This window comes from Stegastes partitus, unplaced genomic scaffold (genome assembly GCF_000690725.1).
Source record: "Stegastes partitus isolate 25-593 unplaced genomic scaffold, Stegastes_partitus-1.0.2 Scaffold62, whole genome shotgun sequence".
In the NCBI taxonomy this organism is placed as follows: Eukaryota; Metazoa; Chordata; class Actinopteri; family Pomacentridae; genus Stegastes; species Stegastes partitus.
In genome coordinates this window covers 128,581-143,612 of record NW_007577793.1, presented here as the reverse complement: position 1 = coordinate 143,612, position 15,032 = coordinate 128,581, and the positions used below count along the sequence as shown (strand labels likewise).

General features: G+C 40.6%; 1 protein-coding gene across 3 annotated transcripts in view; it reads right to left on the bottom strand.

Annotated features, from left to right (window-relative positions):
* Nucleotides 1–1,705: 1,705 nt before the first annotated feature.
* The window catches only part of vaspb (vasodilator stimulated phosphoprotein b), a 30,638-nt gene continuing 17,311 nt past the window's right edge, over nt 1,706–15,032 (bottom strand). Inside the window, exons 2-14 of one of the 3 annotated variants that reach the window (XM_008275907.1) lie at nt 14,100–14,271; nt 11,434–11,614; nt 9,952–10,018; nt 8,433–8,545; nt 5,332–5,591; nt 4,981–5,120; nt 4,734–4,785; nt 4,528–4,555; nt 4,375–4,414; nt 4,104–4,160; nt 2,372–2,441; nt 1,933–1,990; nt 1,706–1,841 (exon numbers count right to left, since the gene is read on the bottom strand). In XM_008275907.1, the coding sequence (XP_008274129.1) occupies nt 1,807–1,841; nt 1,933–1,990; nt 2,372–2,441; nt 4,104–4,160; nt 4,375–4,414; nt 4,528–4,555; nt 4,734–4,785; nt 4,981–5,120; nt 5,332–5,591; nt 8,433–8,545; nt 9,952–10,018; nt 11,434–11,614; nt 14,100–14,271 (1,273 nt within the window). In that variant the 3' untranslated portion in view covers nt 1,706–1,806. The remainder of the gene's footprint in view (nt 1,842–1,932; nt 1,991–2,371; nt 2,442–4,103; nt 4,161–4,374; nt 4,415–4,527; nt 4,556–4,733; nt 4,786–4,980; nt 5,121–5,331; nt 5,592–8,432; nt 8,546–9,951; nt 10,019–11,433; nt 11,615–14,099; nt 14,272–15,032) is intronic. The other 2 variants (XM_008275908.1, XM_008275909.1) reach the window with 2 other exon arrangements.

Sequence of the window (15,032 nt, the reverse complement as noted above, 5' to 3'; positions counted from 1 at the left end):
GCTAATTTAACTTAATGGTGAAGATATTCTGCATATTTTCTATCTTCAATCTACAATTCAGTCATGAACCAGCTAAAAAAAATATTCTGATGTGGCAAATATCACTGTTGTTGTTTTCTACCCAGTTTCACAGAAGGCTCTAACTTAAAAAAAAATAAAAAAATAAAAATCTAAGTATATAAGTTTGGATCAAAGTGAAAAGAAGGAAGAAAATGTTAGGAGTCCAGATTCAAAGAACTTTTCCAACAGAATGTCTGTGTAGTTTCTCAGTAATCCATGTCGTCATAATCCAAGGAGCTTTACTCTTTTTGGTTCTTGTGACGATGTCCAGCTGCTTTTCACTGCTCAAGTTTACAACACAATGCAAAAGATGACTCAAGACAAAGAAATGCATTTCAAGAAGCAGCTGTATTCGACTATAAAGGCATTTCTAATCCAGTGTCTCTAAGCTGATTTCTTTATATTTCAGTGTAAAAAGCCTAGATTCTATTAGAAAAAAGAAACAGTAAACCCAAAATAACATTTCATAAGAAAACAATCAATGAAAAAAAAAGGAAAAATTAAATCCCCATTCACCAGTCATTTCAATTAAAATAGAAACACCATTTCATTTTTGCTAACATTTTCCCTCAAAACAAATATATATATTTCCTTATATATATATATTTATATATTTATATTTATATATTTATTCTCAAGGCAGTTGGTCATGGCCAAATTAATTGACCTCATCATGGCCATTTTTCATGTTTCAAAATTAGAAAACACAGCTAGAATGGAAGAAAACAACATGCGGAAGCACAGTGTACAATAGGACCACTGCACTCGCCAACAAATAATATCTCATTTTGAGTGAGAGGGAATAGTCTATCAAGGCAGTGTGGCACGCAGACACACTTCCTCTGGAACAAGTGCAATGCAAAGAGAATACATTTCTCACACATCATAAAACTACAACACACTCCTCTTTCACAGCACTCAGGTTGTCCATCAGATTCCCTTTGCTTGTCTCCTCTTCCTCTAACATCTCTACTTTGCAGCAGTGAAGGCTTGTGTTGTGCTGTTTGAGTTCTTAGTCATTGGTGGGAGCTCAAAGTCCACTTGACAGAGATACACTGCAGTAGTGAGGGAGTTGGGTTCTCTGATCCATCCTCCATATCGTTGGTTTTCCACCTCCAACTACCATAAGAGACGATAACCTACCAGCAGATGTCTGAACAATTTTTGCCAACTGAGGAGGAGAGAGAAATGATCCCAGCATGCCAGCATCTTGCTATTACAGTTAAAATATGACTCATACACTGTCCCTGAATACTGAAGACTGCACTACCAGTAAATGGTGCGTCTGATAGCAGAAGGGAGAGGACACAAGTAGCAGGATTTCTGCAGCAAAAAGGGTTATGATGACAAACTGCAAGAGCATTTGTAGCTGTAGCTGTGTGTCTGAATTGGTTCAGATGAACAGAACACATGGAGGACACGAGAGGACGGGATGACTGAACAGGGGAGAGATGGTGCATATGGGATCACCGCAGCAGTATTTGTGAGTGATCATCGACGGTGCCGGATGGCGACGTGAGGGGGTTCCCTGGGTTACCATTTACATGAAGTGAATATGCATGTTGTACAAATAAGCAAGCATGTTCACATGTGTTTGCGTAAGAGAGATAGAGAAAAGAGAAAATGTGTAGGAGAAAAAGAGAAATCCCTGGGCTACATAAGAGGGCGCAGTGGAGGAGAGGTCTCGACGGGCCTCAACCACCTCCATCTATCACATCCCTCCATTACACCTGACACTCAGCAGAACTATGTGCTTCTCTTTTGAAGCTCCTGAATAAAGGCTGCAAAAGGAGAGAAGAGAAACAAGCATTAAGTCCCTGAAATTCTTAACTGAAACAGCATTAACATTTTGACAGTACAAAGTAATCTTACCTCCAATAATTTCCTCTTTGACTTTTTGTAGTTCTTTCCGCACTTCTTCCAAGATTTCCTGCAGAAAAATTGACAGTGTTAAAGAACGTGTTTACATGTGCTGTAGTAACTTGGTTACTGCAAATCTTTATACATATGCAGCAGGCTGAAAATCGGATTTGCAGATTGTGTTTGCAGTCAACATTTAAACAACTAACTTTTGCTGGTTTCTACTCCATTGCGTTTTTGATGCCGTGTTTGCGTGGTTACACATTGTTTATTTGAAGATTTAAAAAAAAAAAATATATATATATATATATATATATATACATGTTGAGAGGGAGACATCCACTTTTACATCGTATAAGGCTTATATGTCTCTCTTTTTGTCAGGAAGCCCTGTCCCTGACGTCATTCCTTTTGGTCAAGGATGCACAATACTTGATGGAAAGAAATTCACCTGTTTCATTTTCTCTAAATCTGAGTCATCCAGTCCACCTGCATCATTATTGTTGCTTGCACCCTTCGCTCTGTAAGAAACCAAAAGACAAAAAGAAAAAATTTAGGTCTGCATTTTGCAAAAAGGCACTGCACTGACAGGAAAACTATCAATCAAGTTCTACACCATAATACAAGAGAAATTAAGGAAAACTGAATAGTTAATGCAAAATACACACCCAGAGATTCAATTGAGGTTAAGCTGATACTGAAATATCAATACTTCCAATAGAGACGTTTCTGTTCTCGGTTTAATTCTGCTATTACAAAACTGATACCAAAAGAGCAATTTGGGGTAAACAAGTATTTTATCATCATCAGGGGACACAGTTGAAAGTATGTCACCAGCAGGATCTGTTCTAAGTAAGACCCGGCTGACAGGAAGTTCTCCTTCCACCTGTCAGTCATATGCAAACTAAAGCTCCACAGAAGCGTGAGTCACTGAAGTGGGTCTGAAGAAGACAAGAAAGGTGCAAGACAGATTTCTATCACTGAGCCTTTTGGCAATGACAGGTAATATCCAGGTACAGGCATAGAGGTTGTGTAGCTATAGCAACATTCATTCTCTGGTTTCCTTGTATATAGGCTTCATTTTGTGTGTAGATGCTTTAACAACAGGAGTTGCCTGCATTCTTAAAACTATAGATTGCAAATTGATACAAATAAATATGCCAGCAAAATAAACAAATGTGGCTGTGAAGTAAGTATTGGAATACATAAATGCAACCATATATTGCAATATAAAGACTAGGACTCAAAATTTTCAGTTCAGCTTTGAAAATACAGTGTTTCTTTATTGCACTATTATATATAAATACATATGTATACTATTATTTTTAAACGCCTGTGATGCTGAAATGGCTGTTATACTGCTGAAACTCAGTACATTTTAACGACACTCACATATCCATTTGAAATGATTTGTTCTGTATGCAACAAGCAGCCTACTAAATGTATGAGCTGTCAACGATGTTTACTGACAGAGTTTCATTTGCTTTGACTGACAGCTGACAGATTGACTCATTTATACATGTATTGTGGAATATATACATGTATAATGTGGACAATTTTTATTCAGCACAGCATTATTTATAAAACAACACAGCTATGTCAATTCCTCCTCCTTTCTCCTTTTTATTCAAATTTTTTGAACACATTAAGCTTGTGTACACAAGAAATATCTGTATTGGTATCAGAGATACCAGCCTGGGTTTTTATTTTGTATTGGGTCAGAAAGGAAATCAGTGGTATCACACATCACTACTGGAAACATGGTAATGTTTTTTTTTTTTTTTTTGCATACGTCTACAGTATATACTGGTTGGGGTTTATCCACTGCAGCTTAACCACAGTATACAGACAAGCTAAACCAGCAAAGCCAGAGATGAGTGTCAGAGGGTGACATAGTTCACCACGAAAATACAACACCCAAACAAACCATGAGAACTGGTGTAAAAATAACAGATATTCACAATACCAGCCATTCTTATCACTCAGTTTTTAGATATAACACATTCATCTGGTACATCTTCAAGTCCCTTGGGTGCATGCTATTCTCTGATCCATTAGATGGTGCTATCATCTGCAGAATATGCTACCCCAATATGTAGGTTGCAGTGAAGCTGTGCTAGCATGAGAGGAAAAAGCAAAGCAAGGGGAGTTAAGGTCATGAGTGAACGGGACAGCATGTATACCTGGAACTTTGAGACAATGAGGGAGTGGAGTCCATGCTCTTGGGGATGGAGTTATTCCTGTTAGTGAGACACACATACTCTCCTCTTAGAATGAAAATGGACAACATTCACGCACAAAAGCACACTTGTGCACTGGCGAACATAGGTGAACACTTGGTCACATAAATGCACACGCACTGATGGAGAACTGCTTGGAGGGTGAGTTCAAACGCGAGACAGCTGGGGTTTACAGATTTACTGATGACAAATAATGAATTGAATGTAGGGTTACCTGGTCATAGACTGCTTCTCCCACGGTCTTCTCACTGGGTCTGAGGGAGAATGTTTAAAACATGAGTTTCTCATTTTTCACTTTGTACTTTACATTAATTTCAAATCAGAATGAATGTAGGTTGTGCTACCAATAAAATTGTTTAGTTCTCACCGCTTTGACCTTGAGGCTCTGAATCATCCTGCAGAGAAAAGATCAGGGGCTTCTCTTAAAATGAGTCATCCTTAATCTATTTCTATTTTTTAAGCTAGCTATCCATCATCTACAGTATTTTGTTCCATGTTTTAAAAAAACAACAAAACAGAACAGTGTATGTTTGGTGTCACTTAAAAATGACGTGACAAAAAGCAGACCCTTACATTGTCTTGTGTCTTCACAGGTGGCTTCTCTCCAGTGTCTGCAGCTTTTCTCCTGATACATAAAAGGACCACTTTAAGTTGTGACATATATGTTAAGTAGACTAGGAATTTTTTAGAGTTAGTTTAAAACGACGTGTAATGAATTTAAAATATAATTATCACTCAAAGAGGCAATAGGGCGTAAATTAAGAAACATTTTATGGGTATTGGATATGTAATGTGATGGCAAACTTGTAATGTCACCCACCTTCTTGCTAAGATGGCACTCATTTCACCCATCAAACCTCCTCCTCCTCCTCCTCCTCCTCCTCCACCTCCTCCTCCAATGGAGGAGTTGCTGCTGCGGCTGGAGTCAGTTTTGCCTGCTGCAGGGGTTCCATCCTCCTGCTGAGGGCAGCAAATAACAAAAACACAGACGGTGGTGTCATAGCTTTGCAAGTCTGAACTAAGCCTAGATCAATACAACAGCAGAACACTATTTGCATAATCAGAAAAGCACATAATGGCTTCAGCGATTATCCATTATGTTAATCTTGCCTTCAAACAGCTGCAAAGTAAAAACAGTATGTTCAAAATCTAAAATTTGATACATACTCACCTTGGATACTTTACGGAGTTTAGCTCCTGCCAGGGCTGCTGCCAAGCCCCCAGCTCCTCCGAGCCCACCACCACCGCCGCCGCCACCGCCGCCGCCATCACCTCCTGCAGAGGGCAAGGGTGGGGCTGGTGGAGGTCCTGCCGGAGGTGGTCCAGGAGGAGGAGGGATGCCAGCAGCTGGGGGAGGGCCAGGGGGTGGAGGAGGAGCCGGTGGAGGAGGAGGGCCTCCAGGGGCCATTGGTGGGGCTGGAGGAGGAGGGACTAAAGACAGAAGGGATCATCACTAATTATTCAAATACAACGAGAATCAAGATGCATACCTGCGCCAGTGTGATGCAGGTAAAGCACAATTTACATTTCTATATCCCTGTGTGACTTTGCATGTGGACACGAAGATGGTGCCATTCATATTACAATAAATACTAGAGGTAGGTGATGGTCTGCTGCACGGACGGTCATGTTGCCCCCACACTGAACACAGAAAAAGACACAGCTCCCCTGCTAATGTCGCAAAGATACTGTGACTCTGCACTTTTCACTAGACATAGCAGCTAGTTACATACACACATGGACAAAATTGTTGGTACCCCTCGGTTAATGAAAGAAAAACCCACAATGGTCACAGAAATAACTTGAACCTGACAAAAGTAATACTAAATAAAAATTCAATGAAAATTAACAAATGACAATGGCATTTGAATCGTGATTTAACGGAATGATTTAAAAAAAATAAACTCATGAAACAGGCCTGGACAAAAATGATGGTACCCTTAACTTAATATTTTGTTGCACAACCTTTTGAGGCAATCACTGCAATCAAACGATTTCTCTAACTGTCAATGAGACTTCTGCACCTCTCAGCAGGTATTTTGGTCCACTCCTCATGAGCAGACTGCGACCAGTTGTCTCAGGTTTGAAGGGTGCCTTCTCCTGACGGCATGTTTCAGCTGCTTCCACAGATGTTCAATAGGATTTAGATCAGGGCTCACAGAAGGACACTTCAGAATAGTCCAATGTCTTCCTCTTAGCCATTCTTGGACGTTTTTAGCTGTGTGGTTTGGGTCATTATCCTGTTGCAAGACCCATGACCTGCGACTGAGACCAAGCTTTCCGACACTGGGCAGCACATTTCTCTCTAGAATACCTTGATAGTCTTGAGATTTCATTGTACCCTGCACAGATTCAAGACACCCTGTGCCAGATGCAGCAAAGCAGCCCCAGATCATAACAGAGCCTCCTCCATGTTCCACAGTAGGGACAGTGTTGTTTTCTTGATATGTTTCATTTTCGGTCTGTGAACATAGAGCTGATGTGCCTTGCCAAAAAGTTCCAGTTTTGTCTCGTCTGTCCAGAGGACATTCTCCCAGAAGCTTTGTGGCTTGTCAACATGCAGTTTGGCAAATTCCAGTCTGGCTTTTTTATGATTTGTTTTCAACAATGGTGTCCTCCTTGGTCGGCTCCCATGAAGTCCACTTTGGCTCAAACAACGACGGATGGTGCCATCTGACACTGATGTTCCTTGACCTTGGAGTTCACCTTTAATGTCTGTAGAGGTTGTTCTGGGCTTTTTTTGTTACCATTCGTATTATCCGTCTCTTTGATTTGTCATCAATTTTCCTCCTGTGGCCACATCCAGGGAGGTTGTCTACCGTCTCATGAATCTTAGATTTCTGAAAAATATGTGTAACTGCAGTCACAGGAACATCAAGCTGCTTGGAGATGGTCTCATATCCTTTACCTTTAACATGCTTGTCTATAACTTTTCTCTCTAAACTCCTGAGACAACTCTCTCCTTGGCTTTTTTCTAGGGGTACCATCATTTTTGTCCAGGCCTGTTTCATGAGTTAAAAAACAAACTCTGTTGAACCACGGTTCAAAAGCAATGTCTGATTCTCATTGCTTAATTTTCATTGAATTTTTATTTAGTATTACTTTTGTCAGATTCAAGTTATTTCTATGACCATTGTGAGTTTTTCTTTTATTAACCGATGGATACCAACAATTTTGTCCACGTGTGTATTTGGCTGTATCACAATGTCAATGATTACTCCTGAGCTGTGCAATAGAATAGCCTGCTGCTGGAGTTTGTTGCCTTCTCATCCCAAGCACAGTGGGTGGTCATAGTGCAGGATCTACAGAGAACGTCGAACTTCTTATTGTGTATGGAAGGGAAAAAGAAAGTACATACAAATTAGGGCCGGACCTGTATAGCCGAATAGCTGACTATTCGTTTGCTGTGCTGGAATCGGGATATCAGTCTTGATCTCCGAATATCCCCCCCACCCCACCACCGCCACCAATGGCGGATACAGTATGGTGACTGCTGATGGCGGAAACGCCTGCTCACTGCTGCCCCATCGGACCGAATGCTCAGCACCCCCCCACCCCCGCCACGGAAACGGTGCCGTGACCGCTAACATAAACACCCAAACTGGTCTTCGTAGCCAAATGCTGCCTGTGCGTCCCGCCCACTTCCAGCCCATCGGAACGAGTACCCACCCGCCACCACATCACGTGAACTCATGAATTGGCAGGTGGTAAAATCTAAAACAGGGGTCCGAGATCACCACAGATGATCAAGCAGAGCGTCTGGGCTCAAAGACAGGTTGCATCAAAATTTTTAAGGGAGGTATCCACTTGTTATAATCACAGTGCTGCTCTGACCCATGTCTACACACCAATGTCAGGAAACAGGGCAGAGTAGTTCCACAGACCAATACAGCTTTTTTGAATGAAGTTAAAAAACAGTGGTGGTACCATAGCTTGTCTTTGTCGTTGTTGGTGACACATCTCTGCTAATGCTAATGTTCTAAATATACATTGCATATATTCTAAATATACATTGCAGCACTACAAATCACTAGGTTTTTATTACAGTCTGATAAGCCTCAAAATGGGCATCATACAGTCTGACACAGATTTGTGACTGAGACATTTTAATAGACGCCATCTCACAGTTTAAAGTGAGGAAATTCAGAGTATGCTTCTTAGGCAACCCAGGGGTGTACAATTACCTAAGAAAATAATGAAATATGATGAAAACTACGATGACTGAACTGCATTGTAGATAAGTTATGTTGACCAGCCCAGGTGTTTCCTGACCTGCAGCAGCTTGTCTTTCTCTCTCCAGTCTTTCTCTTTCCTGCCGCTCCCGCTCCTGTCTTTCCCTCTCCTGTCGCTCCCGTTCCTGCTGTTCCTGCCTCTGCTGTTCCAACCTGTGTACAAACAAACACATCTGTTATCATTACATGTAAACAGGCTCAAAACTAAGTAGTGGATTATGACAGCAGAAGGTTTAAGCTAAAAGTTATCATAATTAATATAAATCCGTAAAAACACTTAAGCTCAGCTTCATCTTATTATTTAAGTGTCATAATAAGCAGCTACACCCAATTAACGTTTAAATATCCTTTAGAGTATTCGATTGCTTATGCACAAAACAACTAAGTCTAATTACAATATAAAGCATTTGGTGGGGAAAAAAAATCAGGATTTGCGTTTAAAATACTGAAGTCGGTGAAAGGATGAAAGGTTGATTTCTCCACATCTGATTAGCCTACCACTGAAAAAGTCCACAGCTGGAAAAGGCAGCCTAATACAAGCCACCTCAGCTCGCTACTGCTCCCTCCCCTCTCCCCCAACACATCTGCCACTCACAACAGCTGTATACAGAACAGCACAATGTACACATACCCTCACAGGTCCACACTAATAAACACAATTACACGCACAAACCCAGAGTTTCTGGGATTTAAAATGATGTCCAGTAAAGGAAGAGTGGCGATCATATTGGTCTTTTACTTTTTTTCCATAACCTTTAAATTCCAATTAATAAAAACCATTAATACAAATACCATCCACAAACACCTGCATCTACACTGGATTCCAAAGGTTTATTCAAAGCTCGCTAAGCCACAGCATGCCAGCAGCAAATGGGATATCTAGTTACTTGACAGGCAGTCCCTACGGCCAATCACAAAGCCTCTCCTACAATGCAGTATATCACCCTTTAGTCTAAAATGGGATTAAAAGGTTAATGCCCAGTCTAATGCAGGCATGCATGGAGTCACAACACTGGGTCTTGCTGAAGGAACAGATAAATGGATGGAGAGAAGGTGGAGCTGATGTTAGAGGCGTCCACCTTGCTGGCTTTTTAACCTTTAACCTACAGAGGCTGACTGAGGGTTTAGCAGTGTCAGGCTAATGCCATCAAATCCTCTACATATGCGTGTGTGCAAAACTGTGCCAACTGGACTACCGCAAAGCCAAGACAGCTTGATTTGCTATTGATTGTTATGCAACTAAACCCACTGGATAGCTTGCTTCTGTTAGAAACATTAAACTTCACATGGCCCCACTGTGCACCACACTAGATTCAGTGGTTAAACTACTTTTTTATTGTTTAACATCGACACTGCTGATCTGTTGAACTTGCTGATCTAAATTCAGTCTGAAAACTCAATACACATCTAGCAATGTTGTCAGCTAAAGACGCCACATGTTTGCAGAATCAGGCCAGAAAGACAGACAACAAGAATGCCAATTAAAGGAGGTGAGCGTTTTTTTGGAATTACTAGAGTAAAATAAAGGTGAATTGAATATTAAGGGAGTCTGAAGGTACCTTCGCTGCTGTTCGAGTTCTTCTGGAGAAGGTCCATTTGAAACTGGGCGGGGGAGGGTTGCATAACCTGTCAAAACACAAAGCACAGAAAACAAAACTCATATAAATGAAAAATATTTTACAATATTGATTAGATGGCGCTATCAGTGGCTAGACTTGCTCTTGAACAACTCCTCAATGAACTGTATCTATATGTTTTTATTGATGTACACACCTTTTCTATCTGAAAGTGTACAAAGTCTGTGGACAGCGCAGATATCCATGATGTGATGAAGGGACTAAAAAAGGGTGGAGTACACCAATCAACGTTTTACAGTACAGTATTTTTTTCTGATTTGTTCATTATGCAGCAGCACAAAATATGTAAAAGATGTGACTGAAATAAGCAGCTGGTGTAAACAAACCCTGAAAAAAATCCCACTATAAATCAGATAAACCATGGACAATTAAGAAAAAGCACTGTGCACAGTGTGAAAAACATATCTCCAAGCACATTTTTGTTCTATGAAAAAGAGAGTTAATGCTACAGAAAACAAGTTTCCAACAGCTGAGACATGGATTATAGCAGAACAGGTCACAAACAGGTCACATGGGGGGAGAATAACAGTGGAGAAGGGAATAAGCAGGGATTAATATTACCCTAGAAAACCTTTTTTATACTTACTTTATATATCTTTATTATTGTCAGGAGCTTGTCCGGTCTGTTTTCTAGTCGCTGTCATGTTTATTTAGTAATATTATAGTGCAATGTCAAAATGTAAAGCTTTTTGTGGACCTCAGAAAAAATAGCCGCTACAATGTAAAGCTTAGCTCATACACTCAACTAAAACTTAATATGTAATCTGAGTAACCAGATTTACATTTAATTAAAGCTGCATGTTTAACAGCAAAAAAAAACAAATGGTATCAATTTTGAATCATACTGTGAAAGCCCAAACAGAGACCCAGTACTGCAGTTTTTAAAACACACAAGACAAAACAAAGACACAACAGGATGGGCCTTGCCAATGCATCATGTTTTCTCACTGTCTCAGCGAAACTAATTTGCTTTTCTTGAGTCTTGGTAAATCATGTTTGCTGTTAAACTGGACGCACGTTCCAGGAACTCTGCTCTAAATACATAAGCATTCCCCTAATGCTGTGCAAGAAAATAATCTGCTCAAACTAAAGGTTAAAACTAGTAATCAGGATATATCAGTTGGCTGAGAGTACACTGATATTTACCAAGCTACTGATGTGCAGGTTGCACATTTACGATCCTATCTATAATTTACAAGGATGCACTTCTTTTACAACTTGTGCAAACATTAAGCCAGTCACAGTGCCGTTTCTTCTTTGGGTCAATAAAATAAAAAATATACAATCCTAGTATTGCATAATTGCCATTTCCTGAGGTTGCCAATAAGTGGTAAACATGAAAAAAAAATCCATGAAGCGGCTACAGATGCTAATGTAACACGGAGGCTAGTGAGAACTCTTTACCTGCATCTGCCATTGAGCCGAGAACTTCCAGAGCATGAGCCATGCCGTTGGCAAATAGAGCAGCATCCTCCTTGCTGCCAAAGTTGAGCCCCCACACCTGCCGGGCATCCCGCCACTGGTGAAAATTGGGTGTGGCCTGGTTATACTTGAGACCTCTTGCGATTGGACAGTTTATTACCACCTGAGGGAAAAGGAGAACAGACGATGAGTCAACAAGGATCCTTATGACAGAGATGGTGAGCCAAAATGGTGGTGGTTCTAAAGATTTAAGAGAAGTGAAATGGGTACACAGGAGATGGAAAAGCATTTCCAAAAATTTAAGAGATTCCTGCACACTGTCCAACTTGCAAAAATACACTTATTTGTGACATTTCTGTCCTTGATCTTCATCAGGCAACTGGTTTGATAAAAAGAAAAAACTGCAAAAAAAAGGAATGGCTGCAACTCCACAGCTAATAAACTTACCCTTTTAACCATTTTAAGGTTCATATTTTAAAATATCAAACCAAATTCAAACCAGGTGTTTAGATCTTTAAATACCCCAAACTGGAAAAAATACAAAAACAAACAAAAAAAACAAACAAAAACACAGGGCAGCTTATGGGAGTTGTAACCTTCATTACAAAACTGGAAAAACTATTAAAGGACTCTGCAAACCTACATCCCTGCTTTTGTCTAAATGATGGTGTTTGCTTTGTTTTTTTATGGATTATCCTGGTTTATATTCCACCCAGCAGGTGGCGTGACGCCTATGAACCAGGGAAAAAAATGTTATGGGTTTGCTTGAATGTGCTGACACGCCATTTCACTATTTGTTTAACAGCCTCTGGATTCCACAGAGCAGAGGGGAGGAGAGGAGACCCTGTCAGAGCGACTATCATAGGGGGGCAACATGCACTGAAAAGAGGGGGTAGCAAGTTCAGCTGCTACTGCAGACAGTGGTATTTTCCAAAACTCATCTCAGTCAGGATAAAAGACAAGACAGAATGAGAATGTGACCACAACCACTTACAGAATCATGATAAAAGGAGGAGTGTTGGTATTTTGAAAGTCTAAGTCGCAGCATGTTTAAAAAGCCTCAATGCCACAGGAAAACCTTAATACCATGGTTCCACTTGTGTTTCTAGTGCTGTTGAAATCATCCAGTCACACCAGGATGGATAAAACTAATTGAAAACACAAGTGTGACAACAAAAAAGCATTACTCTGCAGACAGTCAGAGATAGAGTAGGTAGAAAAGGGGGAGAACATGTAGGGAGAGAAAAAACACATCCACACTCTATTCTCATTTGCTCCCTGCTGCTCTAAACCCAGCAGCATGTCTCCATCAGGCACTAATATAGAGTTCTTATTGGGTATCAGGCTTCTTCCCAAATTGTCACAGGAAATGGTTGAACAGACTGACTATCTCACAGGAAACATCATCCACTTTAAGAGCTGTCTCCAGGGAACACTTCAGAGTGCTGAATGTTTAAAGAATGAGAGAGACACTGAAGCAGCCCGGAGGAGAGGGGTGTAGTCATGAATAGACCCACCCAAACTCAGTTTACTCAGCTTTTTCACTCGGAAACTGCCCACCTTTATCTGGTGATAACGACAAGAAAACCTCTTTGTTCTCATTCTCGTATGGCTTTACAAGGCGTCCTCACTATGCCAACGTCATGCCTAAAAGGAATACTAAGAATGGCACAAAATTAGCTTTAGGTCTAAGAGTGCTGATTTGTATTCCATAGGAGTTGCTAAAAGGGGTTCAGCAACAATAGGCACATTATGTCTAGTCTGTGGTGTGCCTGAACAGGTCTTGTTTTTTGGACGAAATAAAATTTAAACAAGCTTACATTCAAAATGCAGCAACCTGAGCCATTTTATAACGAACTAAACAAGTACAAGGAAGAAATATATAAGGAGAGTTTGGCTAAATAGCTGAAGAGTACTACAGAGTGAAAAAACACAAACACAGAAAATCATCAAAGCATCAAGCTCGTCTATGTTTGGTTTCCAGCTTCCTCTCACAACATTTGTTCTTGATATGTTCAATCTTTCCCAAGACTGACAAACCAAACAACTGTGTTTTCAAGTTAATAAATGTATAGCATGGGAGAGACAATAAATCCAATGCACCTTATCCTCTTTAACTTGCTCCTTCCCAAACATCTAGATTTATGATCAAATGAGATAAACCAGTACAGGTAACGTGCATCTCCCTTTGCTGAACCTGTGAAACTGAGATCCGATATAATAGTTCAGTCGGTCACGAGTTTATTATAACACCAGTGTCGGTTGGTCTTGCACTAAATGTCTTGTTGGTACGCGGTCCTAGTAGAACTATCACAGTATATGCAAAGAATATTCTCCACAAAATCAGCCTAAAGCCTTAGTGTCTCTTATCATAGACTAATAATGTGAATGAATGGGCATTTACAAATATAGACTGTCTCACACTTGATTACTCAAACACCCGTAAGCACCACAGACAGACGCCTACGGGCCACATGACAGACACAGATGAGCCACACACACACACACACACGCACGCACCCACACACACCTACACACACACGCACACACACACACACAACTCACACTCCCACAGACAAAATCTCACAAACACACCAAACACACACAGTCTGTAAGACACATAGTCAGCCCAAAGCTGGCAGCTGTACCTGCTGGTCTGACTGCATCTTGCGTCCCACTATCCTGAAGGCATTGTTGGTGGGGTTGTGATAGATCTGGACTCTGCTGAAGGTCTGGGGTCCAGTGCCTGCCGGAAGCCACTTCTTATTGGCATCGTCATAGACCATCACAGTGGCCCGAGCCTGGCAAATACTCGACTCACTGAAAGACAGAGGACAGGACAAAAAAAAAGACAAAATTAATTTACAGGACAGTTTAGGTGAGTCTTGAGAGTATGAAGATCTAACTAGTGGTGCAGTTAATAAAGACTGTTTTGCTTGGCGCTAGAAGACATGCCTCACATTAAAAGTACTCTCCATTTAAACCACAATCGTGTGTGGTCGCAGCTGCAACCTCAGCGACAAACAATCTTTATGAACACTACCACAAACATATGTCACTTATTGATCTGATGACAGCTATGGAGATCTACTGTATACTGACAGTAGATCTTCATGATTGTATGTATGGATATCAGAAGAACTTCAGTTCTAAGTCACTACTTGTTATTCTGGGGTATCACAGATGCTAAACCACAGATAGATATATTTGTGCCACAGATATGGGAAACACTACATAATAATAATACCATATGGAATGGCAGTGGCAGTTCCACTGTGACTTGGGAGGGGGAAAAAAAACATCTGGAGTCTTGTGCAGAGATATTTTGAGTGTCTTGGAATACAAAGAAAAAAACATCTCAAACCTATCAAAGCACACTAAATGCACAAAGAATTCAAAGTGAGAATTTCAGCTGAAGACTTATCAACAACATCCCGTCCAAATGTTTGCATCCTGAAATGTTTCTACAACTGTTTGTGAACTGTGATAGCTGCATCTGTTGTGGCAGCTCACCACACATACAACGCACACAGAGGTGAACATTTAAAATACGGCAAAATATAACGTCACACGTCTGCATG